Source organism: Lycorma delicatula, chromosome 6, assembly GCF_047948215.1.
Source record: "Lycorma delicatula isolate Av1 chromosome 6, ASM4794821v1, whole genome shotgun sequence".
Taxonomy (NCBI): domain Eukaryota; kingdom Metazoa; phylum Arthropoda; class Insecta; order Hemiptera; family Fulgoridae; genus Lycorma; species Lycorma delicatula.
This window is the reverse complement of record NC_134460.1, coordinates 144,195,979-144,218,439: the sequence shown is the minus strand read 5'-3', so window position 1 is coordinate 144,218,439 and position 22,461 is coordinate 144,195,979. Positions and strand designations below refer to the sequence as shown.

General features: G+C 29.5%; 1 protein-coding gene across 3 annotated transcripts in view; it reads left to right on the top strand.

Moving 5' to 3' along the window:
* Positions 1-22,461, top strand: part of Msr-110 — a 399,260-nt gene that overhangs the window by 367,334 nt on the left and 9,465 nt on the right. For all 3 annotated transcript variants that reach the window (XM_075368739.1, XM_075368740.1, XM_075368741.1), the window contains 3 exons: positions 13,060-13,239; positions 14,386-14,576; positions 18,084-18,625. In XM_075368739.1, coding sequence (XP_075224854.1) covers positions 13,060-13,239; positions 14,386-14,576; positions 18,084-18,625 — 913 coding nt within the window. The remainder of the gene's footprint in view (positions 1-13,059; positions 13,240-14,385; positions 14,577-18,083; positions 18,626-22,461) is intronic.

The window sequence follows — 22,461 nt, the reverse complement described above, 5'->3', positions numbered from 1 at the left end:
CAGCGAGTAATAATTTTTTATTTTAAATTTTAAGTGACATATACTATTATAATTGGCCACCCATAAAGAGTTCAATGAAACTGGTTCAATTTGTTTGATACCAGGGATCTTTGGTAACCAGTTTATTAAATACAGCTTTCATCAATGGTCGTTTTTAGTTCTTACTTCACATCTTTCAATTTCCAACATGCAAATCCCCAAAACATTCCAGGTATAATACAACAATCAGGTTTTAAATCACTGTCTTAACCAATGCCCTATATAATAATTAAATATAAAATTACTGATTTTCTTCCATTGAAGTTTGTTTTTTTTTCAATTATGTAAATTTGTAAAAGATTTAAATAAAAATGAGCTTAGATATTGTTCTATGAAAAGATCTTGCAATCTGAATTTTCACTGAAACAAAGAAATAGAGAGAGTTTGTGATAGAAACCAGGTCATTTAAATAGAGAGTGGGGGAAAAGAAATGAACAGAAGTAAAGAAGAATAGAAAAGATGGGAATGTAAGATAAAAACATACAATTTGAGGGTGGTAATAGAAATAAAGAAATAGTAGTAAGGAGTTGTGATATGCAACGCAGCAGGACAGTAATGATTACATAGAGAGCAAAAGCAAGTTGGGAAGTAGTACTTGAAGCGAGAGAATGGTGGGAGAAGGCTTTCTCCTGGTGCTACCTGGCACTTATTCTGTGTTTGTATGTGTGTGAGCGCGCGATCGCGTGCTTCCCAATGCTACCTTTTCCTCTACTGCCTCAGTTTCGCTGTATCCATTTATTAAGCTGTTCAATAAATTTTGTCTTAATTTTATGAAACTACCTTTCTAATAAATTAAAATTTGTTATAGTACTTAAAAATATTATCTTTACTTGCTCAGGATATATTTGTTTCATGAGAAAAACTACAACTTTTTATCTAAGTTAATGATTGTTTATTCTCTCAACATGCACTAATAGCTCAAGAGGTATATACAGACCCAAAATGACTCTTTCTTCTTTCTTAGTAAAACTTTTTTTCAGCATCTATTCTCTTCCTGAGGAGGTGCTTTACCAAAAACAAAGCTCATTAAATTTTCAAAAGTTTTTTGTAAGGTTTTTTTAATATTGTATTAGGACTCCTCCGATATAATTTACCTGTGATTTAAATGAAAAATTTTTCTGATTTACTTATACAAAAAAAGTATAAAACATAATATTTCAAATCAGATTAAGCTCTTTTTGTTAAAATATATTTCAGATTATTTAGAATGGGTTTCCTATTTAAATAATTCTAATAAATATCAACTAATAAAAGAATGAACACAAAGTTATTTTGGCTATATTTATATAATTTATAATAGCTTTAAACCGAGTGCTACAAACAGAATCCACACAATTCTGGTCACAGAAAGCCAAAATATTGGAAAGTAGAATCCCAACCTGTCCTAATGTCTGTTCTAATTTTCATAAATTATCATTAAAAAACAGTTTATTGAAAGCTTAGATATTTTTCCGAAAGTGAAATCAATATAAGTCACTAAATAAAAGGAATAAATTAATCTATTTCAAAAAAAATTTCATAACTGTTGAATTATTTTTCTGAAATTAAACTTTTTAAGATTCATATTATTCCTCTGTACTGATTAAAATAAATCACGTAATACAGAATATTGTGATAAGACAATTACATGTTATTGGAATAACAGAATTATTTCAATCATAACTGAGGACAGGATTTTGCAAAAGTACTTTCATGGAAAAATTAAGGTATGATATGTCTCATCTCACTATTCTGTACTAGGTGGTTTATTTTAATAGAATTTAAATACAACTGTTTAATTATGCATGTAAACTGAAAAGAGAAACTGCTCTATAACAAAAACTAAAAATCTGAAATTAACTTTTAGTATAATTAATCATAAATTAAACAAAACATACGCCTACTTTATTTTCAAACAAATTTATTAATAAAATCAATTTTGACTTTTAAAAATAATTTCATTGAAGATATGCGGAGAAGACGTTTCACTAAAATAAAATATATTGTAAAACTAAATAATTGGCTGATTTTATAAGGCACTTTCAGCTTGAGCAAAATAACTAAACTTGTGTCTCTTCCTATTGTATTTAATTTTCTATAAAATAGAAACCAGACTAAGATAAGGACAATAGTGGACAATAGATGCTAAAACTATCTCTCAAAAACTGTAAAACTGGCTTACTCAAAAACAGAAACTCTAATTTTACTACATTCAGTGTTTTATATATACATAGATATATTTCTTTAAATGTTTTTAATAATTGTAATAAACCATCAAAAAATTACTAAGTAACTATTATTTTATCTCTAAAAAATGCTATATTTCAAAACTAAGCTCTCAATAATGGTTTGAAAACAACTACGGTACAAGAGATAATGATCAGAGTTGCTTCCTTTAAAAAAATTATTGAAATTGTTCAAAGAAGTATTCTTGTTTAAGTGGATATATATACAAATAAATAGATAATAGTGGATTCTTAAAAAAAATAGATAAATAAAATACTTGATTGGTATTTAATAATGATACAGATCACAACAGGAATGAATAGAAGCTATTCCATGCACAAAAAAAGGAACTGCCCCAACATCTGCCTGGATTGATAAGGGATAAGTGGTAAAATGAGATCAGATCAGCATCACAAAAATCACAATTAGTTATAATAAAAAAACAGATCTAATTAAAATCCATATTAATTATTTATATTAAAAAGTTACGTTAAAATAAATAGATATGAAAATATATAAAGTAATAAAAAATCCAGAATAATATTATTTAAAAATCTATTGATCAAGTAATATTATTTTAGTAAAAGAAAATGTTTGAAAGTATTATGTAGATAAATTTGTGGAAAGAGGTTTTTTAAGTGGTCAGTAATTTCTAAAAATGTCAACAAAAGCACAATGACCCTTTCTCATAAGCCGAAGTATTACATAAAGTTATACAAACAACATTCTCTTGTCCAGTTTGATAGTAGTAGATTTTGTTAAGAATAAGTAATTATTCTTTTCAGCAAAGATTGCAGATTCATAAATATAAACATAAGAATGAATTAACATTTTCCATTATTACATTAATTTAAAACTCTGAAGACAGTTTCTCTTATGTGAAGCAATTTTTCTTTAATGTTTCTTTAAACTGCTTAATTTCATGAAAGATCCATTATTGATATCCCAGAATCACTTGCAGATAAAGATTATAACCAAAAATATAAATCTCACAGGTGATCAATAAATTAGAAAATATGTTAGAATGTTCCACAAAGGATTTATTCCAATTTGTTAAGTTCATATGAGAATGATTAATACATACATGTACATTTTGTGAGTTGGAATTTTTTTTTATCTCATGAACCCATTACCGATTCCATTTCGATTTCTACCGTTAAATGATAATATGGAATGATGAATAAAACATAAATAATAATTTAAAAAATTAAAAATAATGAATAACAATAACAAAAAAATAATAAACATTTTTCATCGATTAAAAAATTCTGTAATATTTTTAAACTTAAATTCTATTAATTTTTTTTTAATTACTAATTATTATTTTTTACTGGGGCCAAATAAAAAAACAGCTTAAACATGGAAATCATCTATCAAATAAACTGAGCTATTACTTTATTTTCTCCCATCACATTGCTACAGTGAAAACACTTCTTAACTTGGGAAACCAACTGGAAAACTGGCTTGACTTGATCATTCTACTGCAACTATTATTATTTTTATTATAACTGATGTGGAAAGGGAATGAAAGGAAAGAAAGAAAACAGAAATAATGATGAAAAAACTAATCTTTTTACTATAAAATATAGATACATTAATTTTTCAAATCATCTTTATGGACAGTGTAATTTCAAGTCTAAAAATTTTTCTGTTTAAGTTATTTGGAACAAACTTACTCTAAAAGTACCAGCGGAACTTCCTCTATTAAAACACATGTGCGTGCACATGCACACACACACACACACATATATATATATATATATATATATATATATAAATGTTAAGATATTTACTAATTTTTACAAATATTTAAAATTTAATTATAAATTAAATATATAAGTTACTGATATTTTCTTAATCGTACCGTATTGTAATCCCTTTGAAAATCAAACACAACATTCACTATGTAAGAATTTTGTGGTGGTAACTATTCAGTACTTTAATTGATTTTATTTGTAAAATTTTGGTTAGTTTTATTAAATTTTTATGATTGCTTCATCAGAAGCCTGGATGTTTATCCAAAGGAATATGTAATGGAAATTTGTAGTGTGAAAAATTTCAAATCTAAGCTGTAACTTGGAATATAGGATGAAATCCTATTGTTATCATTAAAGGGAATTCTATTCACATAGCCATTAATGATATTGTGATTAGTAATGTCTACTTGAAAAGCACAAAATATCGCTCATTTTTTACTCGCTTTTTAAAGTTATATGGTTATAATACGTGTTTCGAATAATGTTTTGAAAGCTAATATTGAAAATTGAATGAAAATAATTCATAGACATTTAAAAAAAGAAAAAAAAATACCCAAAACCAACATACAAATTACTGCAACACTTTTCTTTTGCAGCAATTTAAGGAAAATTATAATAACTAGTTATCAAACAATTTTTAATAAAGAAATGGTTTGGTTTGTTTGCTATGCAATTATGACAGCAACATACCAGTTTTAGAAAATTAAAATATGTTTAAATAATATATTAAACTTTTATATAAATTATTTTCAATATAATAATAATAATAATAATCTTTTTTTTTTTGCGGAGGGAGATGGAAATATGCATTTACGCACGGAGTGTCGGACTCGCGCTGATGGTATTATCCAATCACTATCAGCAGACTACCGACTAAAACCATCCCCCTTTCTACCAGAACTCAACCCAGAACCGTTTAACACATTACTTCCGGTCGAGTCCAACTATACTAGCCTGGATTAGGTGTTACCTAATTTTCAGGACTATCCAGGTCAATCTTTTTGGTACTGAGAACGTTGCCGACGAATCTGGGTACACTTTTCCAGCTGCTCAGATTACGGAGCATCATCGCAACCACATTGTGGAGGATCAGTACTCCGAGATCCGCCTCTAGTCTCCCTCGATCTGGATTTTATCCAGATCGCACACCGAGCACATTTGAAAAAGGTGTGCTCAGCGTCGTCCCGTACACCGGGGCAGTAGTGGCAGTCGGGAAACGGCGCTTTGACATGGAGGTAAGCGCGGAAGTACCCGTGACCCATTAAAATTTGGGTCATGTAGTACTCCACCTCTCCATGCCGCCGCTCTGTCTACGGACTGACCAGAGGGATAAGCCTTGCGGTCCATCGTCCTCTGGTCTCGTGGTCCCAGGTCTCTTGCAATGGGAGGAACGTGCGAGTACGTTCCTCGTTGGCAATGGTCTCCTGGTTTTCGCCTGCCTGTTGCCTCCTGTAGATCACCTGGCGCTCCCTTGCCAAAACAGCAATGGGTGTGACGCCGGCGAACACCAGTACTGCTGGCTCGGAGACGCCCGTTCCGCGGAAGCGACTCGCAGGGCTGCGGTGCGTTACACCCGCGCGAGCCGCTTCCGGTTTCTTGCAGCTCTTAATGCTTGGGCCCACACTTCCGACCCGTATAACAGGATTGAATGCACCGTGGACATTAGCAGTCGCCGTCTGCTGGCCTTCGGTTCGGCGACATTCGCCATGAGCCGGCTGAGAGCAGTTACGGCTCTCGCAGCTTTGTTGGCGGCTCAACGAAGCTGCTCAGCAAAGCTGAGTTTCCGGTCAATCATTATACCGAGGTACTTTACGGCCGGCTTGGTCTCAGCAACTTCCACCCCGACCCGCAGGGAGAGAAGTGTGAATAATAATAATAAAAAAATCCTGTCTTATATCATTTAAAATGTTTTTAAAAATAAAAGATGATAGAAAATTAAAAGATGCCCCTCTATTGTTCTCTGCCTTATATCCACCATATTGAACATTCTCGTGGCTTTGTGAGAAGTTCTCAAACATTCTGGATTAGTCTCAAACATTCTGGAACGTTTGCACAATCATGTATAAATGCTGCACCTCGTTGAATTCCAGCCAATCTCAGTCGAGTCGATCCTTCTATTGTTATTGAATCTATCATGAATATGTATGTTGTAATTTGCGTGTTAATTGCAAATCCCGGTATTAAATATTCACGCCAGTTAATTTATACATAATCATGGATACATTTTTAAGTGGGCATAAGCCAGCATTAGACGATAGTGAAGCATCAACAAGGGCACAGACAAGCGTGATTCTGAAAATAAAATCCAGAAAATATTCTCATGAATACTTAAATTTTGGGTTTACCAGTACTGAAGTAAATGAATAAGAAAGGATGTGTCATTTGCTCAAAAATGTTGGCAGCTAACAGCATGAAGCCTAATAAATTTACTTCTAAATGACATTTAGAAACGCTTTATAATGAGTTTGTTAACAGATGCCAAGAATTCTTCAAATTAAAATTAAAATCATATGAAAAGCAAACACCATTTTTAAAAAAACTTTGTTAATGAAAAAGCTTACTTGCCTCTTACAAGGTTTCATAGAAAATAGCCAGATGTAAAAAGCTTTACATTATTGGTGAATAGCTTATTTTGCCAGCTGCAATTGAGATTGTAGAAACTATGTTTGGAGATAATTTTGCCAAAAAATTACAGTCCGTACTTTTATCAAATGATACTGTTGTCCATCAAATTGGTGATATAGCTGAAGATGTACAACATTAGCTTTTCGGAAAGTTGCGTGAGAAATTGTTTTCAATTCAGCTTGATGAGGCAACAGATAGCAATAAAGATGCTCATTTCATTGCCCATATTCAATTTGATGTTGGTACATCAGCAGAAGAAGGGCTACTATTCTGCAAACCAATAGAACTCAAAGCAGCAGCACTCGCATTATTTGCTATCTGAAATGAGTTTATAAACGAGGGAAACATACAGTGGAAAAATTGTGGTGGAATATGCACCAATAGTTCTCACTCAATATCTGGAAGATTCCAAAGTATACAAGCACTTGTGAAACAAAAATTTCCACAGTGTTTCTGGACACATTGGATGATCCATAGAGAAGCTCTAGCTTCCAAAGAAATGAGTCCTGGTCTGAATATTGTATTAACGACGGCTATAATCATAGTAAATTATATAAAAATGAGACCCGTAAAAATCAAGAATCTTTTCTACGTTTTGTAAAAACATGGGTGTAGTAGATTCAGCATTGCTATTTTATTGCAAGGCAAGATGGTTATCACGTCGTAAATTTTTGCTAAGAAGTTTCAAGATGGTTTATTTGTGATGAAATTGAGCTACTTGGTTGACATATTCGAGAAAGTAAACACCTTGAATCTTCAACTCCAAGGATCAAATACACATATGTTAGATATGAGCATATGTTACATATGTTAGATATAAGGTTAATGCTTTTTGTATAAATTTGGAATTGTGGAGCACAGATTTAAAGCAAAAAACCTAGAAATGCTTGTAAATATGGATGAATTTGTTAAAACTTACAACACTGAAGAACAACAAGTGAAAGTTGTTTTTGTAACCATTGAAAATCATGTAGCTATGCTGGCAAAGAATTTTAACAAGTATTTTCTTGCTGACGACAACTTGGTACAAGTTACAAATGGCTTAGAGATCCATTTCAAAGTACACCTGAAAGGCTCTCAACTGCCGAAGAAGAAATCTTCATAACTTCACTGCAAGTGGCAAAATCAAAAGACAATTTAGTAATAAATCACTCCAAAAATTTTGGGCAGGGGTGGATGATGAGTTTTCTGCACTGAAAACAAGATCATTTTGTATGTTATTACCATTTTTTAACATCCTGCCTTTGCAAAACCGGATTTTCTGCAGTGGCTGCTTTAAAGACAAAATATAGATCTCAGCTAGATATAAAAAAAGAACTCAGTGTCTATTTCTAATATTAGACCTTCCTCTGAAAATCTTGTTCTGCAAGATAGGCCCAAGGGAGTCGCTAATAATTATTAAACTCTATTTTAATTTAGTATTGATAAGTTAATTATTAAATACATTGTGCAGTACTGATAAAATCCTATTTACAAGTGTTTTATATCAGTATAAATGTGCATTTTATTATTTATTATGTCAGAATTTTTTTTTTTTTTTTTTTGCTTCCCTTTCAGTAAATTAATAAATTTGTTTAATAATATTTTCTTTTCGATATGCTCACACCCCCCCATTTAGTGTTATCATGTCCCCCCTAGGAGGGTACATGTAAGGCCCCGCAAGTAGAGAAACAATGATATAGATAACATAAAAGTAGTTAAGATTATTGTAAAAATGGAAAATGGCAATAAAGAGAAAGCTGTAGAAATGTAACTAGTAAATACCAGTTAGGACTACTTGCTAAAGAAGAACACATATTATTTCCATAAAAATATTGGTGATTATGATTATGATGGCAGTGACAACATAATTTAAAGCATTAGCTAATAAATTAAATGACTAAATAGAAATTATTACAAGAAGATTTTCTTTGTTTTATATTTATTTTAACCATTATTCAGTATTTCCTTATTTAATTACTATTTAGAAATTTTTTTTGTAAAACATACAAATATTAAACTTCCATAAAATGAAATGCAATCCTACATAATATTATAAAAAGTAAGAGAAATTTATTATTTCTAACTTACACACAATAAATCTTAATCATATAAATTTTTTTAATGCCAATAAAATTTGAATAATCTTTCAGTAAAATGTTTAATTAATAAATATTAATCCTTTTATTAAATAAATACAGAACATAACTTTTTTCCCTTTATTAGGTAGAGATTAAATTAAATTTTATTATAATAATCATGTGGTATTCTGCCTGTTGGCAGGTCCCTGGCACCATTGTTGTTTCCATCTGTTTCTATCCCATGCTTTTCTTTTTACCTCATCTTAATCTTCACTACCCTTTATGTTATTTATTAACTCCAGCCTCTTCTTTCCTCTTCTTTTTTCACCTTCAACAGAGCTTTCAAAAACTGTATTTATTATTCCTTTTCTCCTAACTATATGCCCAATCTAGTTTCGTTTCCTCTTCTGATAGTCACCAAAATTGTTCTATCTTCATTTGTTCTTCTTACTCTGTTCACCCATTTTATCTTCTCCATTCTCCTCCAGACCCACATCTCAAAAGCCTCAATTTTATATTTTTCCTCAGTATCCATTTTTACTACCATACAAAAGTATACTCCAAACATAGTATTTTACCAATGTCTTCCTCAGGTACAAATCCATGTTGCTGCATAATAGGTTTTTCTTTCTGAAATAGGCTTTCTTTGCCACTGCAATACTTTGCCTTCATCTTAATTAATCTCTTCTTTAATCCTCCAGTCTTCAGTTAGTACTGTCCTAAGATATCTGCTTATCTTTTTACTTGTTCAATTTTTTCTTTTACTGTTAAAACATTAATAGTTTACAAAACCATAGTACTCTGTCCATGAGTTTTTAAATAACACTCATTAAAACATTTTTAAATCTCTGAATTTTCTACATCCCAAAATGTTTCATTAACACATTTTTTTTAATGAGTTATTTTACAATTTTATTTTTTATATATAATATCTTCATGAATTTACCTTAACATTAGTTCATATTTTTTATAATTAAATTAATTAATATGGGTGTTAATCACATTTATTTTTAATAAACTATAAATTTTGTGATGCTTCCGTGGCTAAGATTTTTCAAGATTTCCCTTGATCAATTCATGCAAATGCTGAGGCAGCTCCTTTTTTTATCCATATAGTAGCAAATCTAGCTCCATATAGTAGCTCTACTCCTGACATGATCTTATATCAATAAGAAGAAAAAATTTATTTGAATGGTTTTGCTCATGGAATTCAACTAAATACTAAAAAAACATTTTAGAAACACTTACTCTAAAATGTTTTCAGTCATCTTTGAGATCATCTTCAGTAACAAGAGCTGATATTTGCACATTGGTGTCAGCTGATGTTATTAGTACTAAAGATGGTGTAAAGACAACTGAAAACATTTTGATGAAAGTTTTTACTTTTAATTTTTATTATACAATTTATTTAGATGTGTTCTGACCGACCGACCATCATGGACAAGAAAATAAAATAAAATGTGAATTAAATATTCTGTTTATTTTTTGTGGGCTTTAGGTAATAGAAGGAATATGGTAGTATCTCCTTATCACACTGGCATACTTAAAACATAAAACTAAGTAGAAGAGAAAGGACAGTTGTTCTGAATTAAATATAAAATCTTTACATTTAATAGTGATAGAAATTTATCCTAAGGTAAATATAGGTAAAAAAGAAGAAAAACAGCAGCGAGGAAGGCATATTACTCATAAATAATTTTGTAAACATAAAAGTGCTTGAATTATATTTCATGGATAAATATTGTACTTGCAGACTGAATAGTTTCAGTCCATTGAACACCTGAATTTGCAAACCGGTTTTTTTACTTTTACTAGCATAACACATATATATATGCAGATATTCTTGTATTACTAAAGTTAGATAGAGATTATAGGTCAGAGAATGCATAGAATTATAGGTCAAATAATAATAATAAAACATCTACAGCAAGGTAAACTATTAAAGTTATCTTTATCATTTTTCTGGCATTAATATTATAAAAAACTGTTTTAAGAAATAAAACTACTCTAACAAATTGCAGTAAAAACAAAAAAGTAATACTTTCATAATTTTTTTTTTTTAATTTAAATTTTTAAAAATCATTTCCAAATTAAAAACAGCTGATAAATTCATACCACCCCTAGCTTAAAAAAAAATACCAACTTCAAAAAAGCAAAGATTTGGATTTTTAGTACAGTTTTATAAAGTTGTTTTTTTTTTATTTTACTTTATTCAATTTTTTTTTAGTTTTATTATTACTTAAAAATTAGATAGGCAAAAAAATTTTCTCTGAAAAAAAAACGTTCACAAGCAACATAAAGAAACATTTGCATTTTCATACCAGTAAGAAACAACTACACAAAAATATTTACCTGCATAACATAAACTAAGCATGAAGTTTTGTGTGAGAATACTTTAAATATAAGAATGATATCAGGCTCTTTGTATTAAATTCTTGTATAAAACTCTTTATACTGTATTAATACTTTTTATACTCTTGTACAATTAGACAACAAAAATGTTATAAAAGCAATGTAGTGGCTTAAATGAAAAAAAATTTAAATCATCTTTACTGGCAATATAATTTTTCAATTACAAAAATCTTCAACTTTAAATTTATCTGGGAAACATGTAATAAAACATCAGAGGAACTTTCCCTACAGAAAAGGATGATCGATACCAGTTTACTTAATAAAGTTTGTTAAAAGATATAAAGAGAAATTTATAATTTCTAATGTCATAAATGTGTTATACTTTTATAAAAAGAATATGAAGTAATCCAAAAGGAAGTGTAATTTTGCATATAGATTTCAAAATTCATGAGAAAGTGTTTACTTAAAATGATACACAAGGAAGCACTTTAAAAACGTGTTACTAGCGGGATGAAGGTGAAGATTTATCCAATAAACATCTTTAGTCTAGGTAGAGTTTTTATAGTCACTAAGTATGAAATAGAACTCCATCAAGCTACTCAAATTCAGTTGCTGTAATGAATCTGAAGTTCACGTCTCCACATCCTTAACATAGATCTAGTACTCATGGAGCTATGTTGAAGAGACAGTTAAATGAATCAACAAACATGGTGATTATTCAAAAAGGGAGATCTACCAGGAGAGAGACTGAAAACAAAATTAACCCACCCCAAAGGAGTATTTCTTGCCCTATAGTTGTTCAGCATCCATCTTGTATGCAATCCCTTAGAAGAACAAATTATCTTTACCAAGGATGGGAACAAAATAGACAAAGTGATTTCATGTTGACCTACCCAAAAACATTGCTTTGCCACAAGATAAAACACCTTCTTGATAACAGGGTTATACTTTAAGAAATAACTTCATTTTTCCCCAAAATTGAGACTTTTTAAAGATGGAAGTAGAAAATTGAAACTTAATGTGGAAAAATAAGAAAGAATATCCTATCATTTGAAAACCAAAGAGAAAAGACAAAAAGGCTGAACTCAGAAGATATGAATGATTTCAAAAATCAAACAATGGGAAGTAAAATAAGAGGAAATTCTGGCTAATTTACTACAATGTGACCCATCAGATATTTCTGTAATACCTGTAAAATCTCCGACTGTTGCATCATGAAAATAAAAAATTCCTAAGTATTAATAATTATAATGGTTAAAACTGTGTGTAATAAACGTGTTTAACTAATCAAGTTAAATAACATCAGATATAATTTTATTGTTGCCTTTTCATTTTTTACTTCGCCTTTTGATTGCAATCGACTGGACCAAAATTGTCCAAAATAATGCAAATTTTTTTGGATTTTTGACCTTTTCTTAACTGCAGGTAATAAGTGTTCATTGAGAGCTTTTCAGTGATACATCATAAGTGGTACTTATTTTCTTTGGTTCCAGAGTAATAACCAAATAAATTCTTAATTAATGAACTATTTGGATCTTACAAGGGGAAGGTACATCGATTTGAATGCGACATCATTTCCTTTTTTTTAACTTTAATATTAGAAGTTATTAGTGAAATAAAATTTTATGTACTTCTGAAAATATGTATATGTAATTTAATAGGTGTACAAGGAAGTCATGTGGTGTCTACATCAATTTTTTTTTGTTTCTTTAGAATTTGGTCGTAAGTTTTCTATAATCAAAATGTTTGTTTGTAACTCTTTAAGAGATAGTCCTCCTTTATTAAAAGAACATATTGAACTACAAAAATCAATGTTTCCAGAAATTAAGAAAAAATAGTTAAGTAATTAGTACAGTAAGAATAGTTTCAGTAGATTGATAAGAGAGGTTTTTTTCATCTTAAGCGTAACAAACAAATCTATTTCACGATGAGATTTATGTACTATTCTTATATAATACTATTAGTAATTGCCTCATATTTATTTACTTGTAGATTAATTTTTTTTTTTTTTTTGTTTCTAGAATGAACAAGAAGAGCCATCGTCTTACCAACATCTTGTTGATCCCCTGCAATCAGATGAAAGCTCAGACAACAAACACGAAACCATGTTACCACCTCCACCGCCACCATCAACTGCAGATACTCCATCTATAATGCAAATAAAATTACCTTTAACACTTGACTTTGATGATATTGCTGGGGTATGTTAACAATTATTTTTAATTATAAATATTTTAATAATTACTCTTTCTCTCTCACTCTCTCTCTCTCTCTCTCTCTCTCTCTCTCTCTCTCTCTCTCTCTCTCTCTCTCTCTCTCTCTCTCTCTCTCTCTCTCTCTCATTCTCTCTTTCTCTCTTTCTCTCACATGTACATTTGCATAGTCTTAAAATTAAACATAGCAGACTTTCTGTCAATCAAGGTAGCAAATAAACATGAATATAATAAAATAACAATAAAGGAACTTATGTAAGTGAATATTCAGTAAAAATTTAAAAAACATATTATTCTTTTTAGAAAGGTGTAATATTACTTTAACATTATTATTTTTCAATACATTGAGCAATATGAAAAAAATTATGTACAGTAATTTAAAAAACAAATATATGCACAAACAAATTAACTGATATGAACACTTTAAAAGTATATGAAAATGTGCTCCCAAAATATCTTTTCAGAGCTAATGTGCAGGTCCTTTATCATTTGTATTGCAAGTGTCACTATTTTTAATAATGTTTGTCTTTAGAAGAGAAGCTAGGAAACCCTTTAATGTTTGGTAGAATAATACATTTTATTTGTATGCTGTGGTTTTCTTTAATATGGTTTTGTCAAATTTACTGCTTTTATGAATTTCTTATTGAGAAGTGTATAAGAGAAGTGTTGAGTCATTGGCTCTAATGTGTTACATTTGCAAGTTTTTGTTGTATCCTTGTAGAATGTATATCATTGAAAAGATCTGGATTCATATTTCTGTAAATTTACAAAGTGAATCATTTATAAAAAAAAGATCTTTTTGATTGGTTCTTTTCAAAGTCACTCAATAAGAAAGTAACACAATCCCAATTTCTGAAGAAATTTATATTATTAGATAATCTATAATTTTGCTACAACCTTAACAGGTAATTAATTAACAAATAACTTGATAATTGTAATAATAATAAAATAATACAAATTAAAATTAATTATATAAATTTAGGTCGACTTCATAGGATCAATTTCATTAACTATCAAGTGATAGCAAACAAAAGTTGATAACTTAAAAAAACTGCCCAAAGATATTTAAACAAAAATAAAGAAATAATTTTATTACAGTATTACTAATTAAAATTTATTTTTCTTTATAAATAGTCATTAATGGAAAAAAATCAGAGATCCAGAATGAATTGCGTTGTTGAAAAAAAACGTGCTGAAGAAGTAATGAATCACCAACCAAAGACTGTACGCTTACCATTCGGTCTAAATGTAACGACTGATCCTCGATATGAACATATCACTGGTGAACGAATGGCTATTTTCTGTGAAAGTGGTCATGACCAAAGGTAAATATCATTATTTCATTTAAAATTTAAAAATTTGTACTAGTTATAAACAGTAATACTTAATTCTATTTTTAATAATTAAAGAAAACATAATAATTACTGGAGTTGTATAATTTTTAACAGAGAGATAACAAATTAACTCATCAGGCTAATAAGATACGAATGAGATATATGATAAAAAATCTAAAACAAAAATTACTTCTAAAACTTACTTTGCTCTTTGTTTATAATAGTAATTCATGGTTTTTCTAACAATTATATTAAACTGTAATAAAAATACATTAAATTTTAGTTAATGTAAACTAAAATTTACATTAACGTAAATTTAATTAATGTAAAATCCAATCAATAATATTGCCAGATATCATTTACACATAAAAACCACCATCTCCTTTATAATGCCTCTTTTTCATTGGCAAGGATTAGTCTTCATAAGACCTATTCATCTCTTTTGTGCTCTTCCAACATATCATTTTCCAATGGTGGTTTATCAAATGCAGAAAATGGTAGTCGTTCATGAGGCATTCTGTGTAAGTGAACTCAGGCAGCATCTTTATCCATATTGTTTTATTTTCTTATGTAAAAGTTACAGTCAATTCACTACTGAAGTTCTTGTCCCTTATTCTATTTCTTATATTACATTCATGCATGCTCCACAAAAGCCTCATTTTAGTGGCTCAAACCTTAGTATCAGTTATTTTTTGTGTGGATCCATGATTCACCCACTACCTTGTAAAAGTGAGGAAACAACAGTAACAGTATTATTATTTAATAATTAATGATTAAATTTTATTATTAATTATTCTTACCCATATATATATATATATATATAGGTATGATTTTTTTGTTCAACCAGTTAAAATCATACCTGCTGTATGTAAGTAATAATAAAATTGAATCATTAATAAAAAATGCAGGAAATAGTGCATTGCAGTAGTTTTTATATATTTAATAATTGTATTAAAAATTGTTATTTTCATTTCTTTTGTTTAATAAAATAAAAACTTCTTGTTTTGCATTCATAAAAACAGAATAATAATAATAATATTTAAAATTAATTCAAGCTTACTTAACAGCTTAATTTTCTTGGATTACTTCATTTTTAAATTTTGTTGAATGTAAGGGATAGCACATGAAAAGTTTTGCAATCCTTTACCAGCTTTTTATTATTGATGGAACAAAAATTAAAATCAAACCCATTAGAAAATAATATATGTCATGCCTTCATATTAAAATATTTTTATTTCTGTGTCTTTTTAATTATGAACAAGTCTTTAGAATCTTTAATCAGAAACTTTAAAATTATTCATTTAAAATAAGAAATACACCATTATTATCGTATCATTCTTTCTTATTTACAAACCTAAGAAAGCTTTTCTTGTTGAACACTATTCATAATGATAAGAAAATTTCTAATAAAAAAAAGTACATGAAACTTTTAAAAACATGTAATTGTGATAATAATTATTATACAATAAGTATTTTTGACAAACCGTTAAGAAAGTAAAACAAGAAAAAATTATTTAATTAAAAATTCATTATTTTAAACAACCTTTTATCTTGATTAAAAAAAAGAAGTGTAGAAATATAATAAAAAGTAACAATGGTATGGAAAAAAATATGAAATAAAGTACAGTAATAACAATTATTAGATTATACCACAAAAAAAATATATATATATAGTTGAATAACATTATTACAAATTGTTTTTTGCTACATTGCTATATTGGTTGAATTAAATTTTTATTTTATCGTGGTATTTTTAAAAAGAAATAAAAAATAACCATAAAAAATTTTTGAATTGGATATTTATCATGAGAGGTTTGATATAATGAGCCTTTATTATACAAAAATAAAATATTTTTAATCACTAATCAGCCAAGAGCACAGGATTTATTTGCACCATTCTACTCTCCATAAATATTTTTGATGGAAAAATTTGAACTGTTCATTTTTGAAGGTTTGAGTTGTGATATAGTCATTACAAAGGATTAATTTCAACATAAGGTTTAGAGCAGTACGCTACATAAATAATATATTTGTTTATAATAATGTTCAATTATGAATAATTTGGAAGTTGCTAATATTGATAGTAGTATTGTATTACCTCACTAGGGGGAATTTATTAAAAATAGCCTCATCCAGAAACTGGATGAGTACTTTCACTGTTTCCCCTCACTGGATTATCAGGTTACTATGTATTTTGTTACATTTGTGTTACACTTACCGACAGAGGTTAATCAGAAATAGGTGTAGGAGGTCCTGACTTAATCAGAAGATGTCACAACCATTACTATTGTACGAGTAATAAATATTTTGTTCAGTCAAGATTGAGGATCAATAGCTTTGAAATTGATCTTCAAATTTTTGTTTGATACATGCTCTTAGCCTGTTAAATATAACTTTTAGCAGTTACCTCTAAAAAAACTTTTGTCTTAAAAGAAATTTCTTTATGAGAATTTTTAAAAAAATCAAATTTTACTCAAACCTTCAGAGGACCCTTTAAGTGATTGTAACTAGTTAATTCTGTAGCAGAATTCCTTCAGATTTTAAAGGATTGCTTGTTATAGTCTTTTAAATAGTCATGCTAAATTTCCGTTATATATCTTTTATACTTTTCTATTTTTGAATTTCAATAGATTCAGTATTAGTTCATTGTGTCAAGTGAAATATGCAGATAAACTTACCATGAGAAATTTTATTAAAAACAATTTTTTTCTTTATTAGACAATAGTAGGTAGATGCTGGGGAAATAGGAATGACATTGCCAGATTCTCTGTAGTAAGTGGAGAGTTGGTTCATTACAGAAGGTACCTACAATTCACATCATATTGTACTTGTTATTATAGACAGTCATTCCAAAGATTAGATAAATTAAAAAAATCTTCCTATACTTTATATTTTATAAATAATATTTAACGCATTTTAATAGATGTTTTTAACTTTTGGCAGTGATTTTTTTTTTTTACTTCAAAAAATTGTTATGCACTAGAGAGCAGTGAATAAACTTAAATAAAGAAAAGCTGTGGCTAAAAAAATAATTACTATCATTAATATCATATTGCTTATACACCATATTAAATAATTAGATAAAATTTTATGATGACAGAAGGCCTGGTTTAAAACCATAAAACCTTAGCTACAGCTACTTGTTTGGATGTTTGTGCAGCCCTCAAGATGGAAACAAAGTTCTTGAACAGTTCCATAGACATAGAAAGCTGCAACTCCACAGAGTCCTAATACAAAAGCAGCTGCCGTGATAGTTAAAAAAAGTTGCTGGTATGAAACAATAGATTGAGCCAGGGCAGAAAAGCTGATCTAATCCTGTGGCCTTCTTTGTCAAATACCATAGATAAACTTTTTCAAGAGATCAGGGTAGTTTATCCACAATCCTTACCCTATATTGTAAATGATGATCATCAATTGCTTCTCTACATATATTTTTGGCTAATTAAAATATATATGCAACCTATTAATATATAACATATTTTTAATCATAAATTACAGACACATTCCAATGGAAGCAGCAGGAACTCCAATTGTGGTTCCAGTACCAATTCATCATGCACCAATTCCAGAAGGAATTCCACAAATGCCAATGCACCATGGACCAATGCATCATCATCAAAATGAACAGCAAATGCCACAAAATATCCCAATGATGAGCCACCATGGACCAATACCAATAATGGCAACACATCAGCAAATGCCACCTCAAAATCAACAAATTAACCAACCACAAGCTATATCTTTAAGTCAAATCCCTATCCCAGTATTAACCAGAATTGCCCAAGAAAGTCTTGGTGAATCTGGCAATGAACCTGTTCATATTATTGCTCGTGAAGAAAACATAATCCCAATGGAAGGTCGTGCAATGCATCATCAACATCCTGTACCATCCGACATGGTTAGACCCCCACCATTACCATCTTTCCAGAGAATACCAGTACATGTTATGCAACAACAAGCACCGAACGCACCACATCCAATTGCTTTAGCTGCTGCAGCTGCTGCTTCATCAGATGAACCTGAACAACCTCGTCCTCACTGTAAGTATGAACTATTAGTTAAAATAAAAAATTTTAGTAAAAAGGAGAAATTGTGGTTTATCGATTAGCTTATTTTCTAAATTAAGTTTTTTTTTCAATAAAAGCATTGGCTTTTATTGATAGAGAGATTACAAAAGGCCTCACCATGAAAAATATATACCCTCCAGGATCTTCATTGGTCAAACTTGATAAAAAAGAGCAATGTCTTTTTAATCTGCGTTTAGCAACACTGAATTTTATGTAGATTTTCTTAAAAAATTAAAAACTTCTCCTTTCTAATGTTTTTGAGCCTGAAAGAAAAAAAGAAAAATTGTCGATAGAAGATCAAGACTTTTTTCAGGGAGATGTGAATTAATCTACCCATCAATCAAATTAAATAAGTATAGATTCATTTTCACTCAAAAACTTAACTGAAAGCTTAAATATTTAAGTAATCTTTTCTTAAGGAAAAATATCATCCCTCTCTGTCCACTACTGACTGTAGATCAGTTGGTCTTTTCAATGTTTTTAAAGTCAGACACAGAGTTTACAATTTTCTTTATCCTCATTCTCCTCTTTTTCATTGTTTTCAGTTTTTTCTCTTTCATACTTCATAGCAATGAGTTCTACATCTGATTTACAAGGAACAATTATATTATTGCCCATAATAACAACAAAAGCAGTTTGTTAGCAAATTTATTACAATTTTTTTGGGTTCATTTGTTTCATTTTTTAAATTTCCTTCCATTATTTCAACATTTTTCTCTAACATTTTGAATCCAACTTTTTTCGAAAAAGGAGAATTTTACTTTAAAAATTCAAAATTAAATGCTTTTTTAAAATTATGCTAGTGGTATTTACTAAATAAATAGATGAGTTTTTTGAGGGGAGGAAGTCTGACTTTTTTTTTGCAAAAATGTTGGAGGAACAACATTTCTATCAATAACCCTGTTGGTGGAAACGGAGTCCTTGAATAGTATCATAGATGTAGAGGACTGTTATTCTCCAGAACGCTGACATAAAAGCAACTGTTCTGGTGGCTCCAATAAATTACCAGCTTGACACCGCAAATGGAACCAGAATGTAAATTAGTAAATAACTGATTGTTTATAATTGAAGAAATACCTCTTAATCAATTGCTATTTAAAAATTGTCATACTGGATTTTGAATTCTTTTATTTGGATCTTAATCTGGATATTTATATGTCTTATTGCAATATTCCATCATGCATGCATTCTTTATACTTTGTTTATTAGTTTGTTTGCCTATAATAATCTCAAAAAATACCGAACCAATAAGAAAAATTCCTACACTGTTTAAAAAAGTTTACTCCTGATTGTCATTGTGTATTTAGTAACCATACCCACCTCCTAAATTTACCCTAAAATTGACCCATTTAGTATTCCTTCGTGGTAAAATGATTAATAATAAAAGATAAAAAATTGATTTTAATTGTGAAAAAAACTGTTTATTATATTTCCACCAAAATGTTTAAATTCACTCTTCAGGACCAAGAAGCATACCATACCATCACTAGGGTTAAATGATTTTAAAATCCTGAAACACCTCTTCTCTAAATTAATACCCTAAAAAATAAAAATACTGCAGTAATCAAATTTTTCTTTCTAAAATACATTCTACCTTCAGAAAAAATAAAAATAACTTTTGAAAGTATTGCAATACTAAAATTTTCTATTCAAAATATTTTCTTTGAGAATACAGTACACACTTTTTGCCATCTATCCCAGTGAAGATGTGAATTTTTATTAATTAATAAAAATTGAAATTAGTAATATTCATACTTATTTTTTAAAACGTATCCTTCTTTCTGAAAAAATAAAAAATAGGCTATTTTTTCCAAGAGATTCAGTCATTCTTGCTTCCAAAAGCTCCTCTTTTTAAATAAAAATTGAATAAGCTCATTATTGAAAATTTGAGAAATTATGATTTCTTACGTTGGTAACACGGAAAATTCAGTTATTTATTTCCGCAATTCCACAAAGTACAAATATTTGAGTAAAGTATACTTCGTACATTGCAGGTTCTGAGTTACTAACCCACCGAGTTAGTGTAGTGGTGAACGCGTCTTCCCAAATCAGCTGATTTGGAAGTCGAGAGTTCCAGAGTTCAAGTCCTAGTAAAGCCAGCTATTTTTACACGGACTTGAATACTAGATCGTGGATACCGGTGTTCTTTGGTGGTTGGGTTTCAATTAACCACACATCTCAGGTATGGTCGAACTGAGAATGTACAAGACTACACTTCATTCACACTCATACATATTATCCTCATTCATCCTCTGAAGTATTATCTAAACGGTAGTTAGCGGAGGCTAAACAGGAAAAAGAAAAAAGGTTCTGAGTTACCAACTCACTGCGTTGGTCTAGTGGTGAACGCGTCTTCCCAAATCAGCTGATTTGGAAGTCCAGTGTTCCAGCGTTCAAGTCCTAATAAAGGCAGTTACTTTTATATGGATTTGAATACTAGATCGTGGATACCGGGATTCTTTGGTGGTTGGGTTTCAATTAATCACACATCTCAGAAATGGTCGACCTGAGACTCTACAAAACTACAATTCATCATTTACACTCATACATATCATTCTCATTCATCCTCTGAAGTAATATCTGACTGTGATTTTGTATTTTACAATGAGCTAATTGAACCAATAATTCTGTCAGGACATCTAAACTCCGATATTCACTTATAATTCCTTAAGGAACAATTGCCACTGCTATTAGAAGATGTTCTACTAGCATCAAGGTACCGCATGTACTTTCAGCACAATGGTGCCCCTCCCCAGATGCCTCAGGTGCCTTATCGGCATAATTAATTGGACAATTTCCGAGCGATGAATTGGCTGAGGCATGCCAAACCTCTAGCCACCAAGATCACCTCATCTAACACCGTTAGATTATTGCGTGTGGGATTGGATGAAAAGTATTTTGTACAAGTCCATGCTCGTGAAGAATTGATTGCCCTATTGCAGATGCCGCCACACAAATTAAGCAGTCGTACATGATCGCAAAAGCGTGCAGCCAAATATATTGAAGTAACAGAATAGCTTTTTGAGAATCTACTGTAAACTTTAGTAAATGTATCAATCCAAAAAAAAATTACAATGAAATAGTAAACCTTACAGTAACAGTCTCGCAGATATCATTTCTTCCGCTCAAAAAACAAAAATTTCTGTAATATAAATAAAATTTTTTTAACAAAATGATACTGATATAAAAAAAGGTAAGACACTACATTTCTATAATCAAAATTTATTATTAATTTAGAATTTTGTTTAAAAAAAAATACATGTTAAATATTATATGTAATACAATAATAGAAATAAACAATGTTTAAACATTCCAAATAATAAGCAAAAAATAGAAAAAACTGGTAAAAAACTCTTACCGGCCTCGATTTCATTTATTAAACAATGAATAATCATAAAAACTGTATTATTTCTGTAAAAGTGATATGTATTACATATAAATGAGGTCGGGCCGCTAAGAGTTGTGTAACAAATTTTTCAATTTTTTTGCTTATTATATGGAGCGCTTAAACATTTTTTATTATTTATTATTGTATATCTATTGTCTATTACATATTATTACATGTATTTTTTTTTAAACAAAATGTTTAATTTGTTAACAGATTTTGTTTACAGAAATGTAGTGTCTTCCTTTTTTTGATATCAATATCGTTTTGTTAAAAACAGTTTTATTTATATTACAGAAATTTTTGTTTTTTGTGCGGAAGAAATCATATCTGCGAAACTCTTACCGTACGGTTTACTATTTCATTGTAATCTTTTTGGATATCACTGCATTTTGTTAGTTTACACTTTTATTTTTTTATGAAT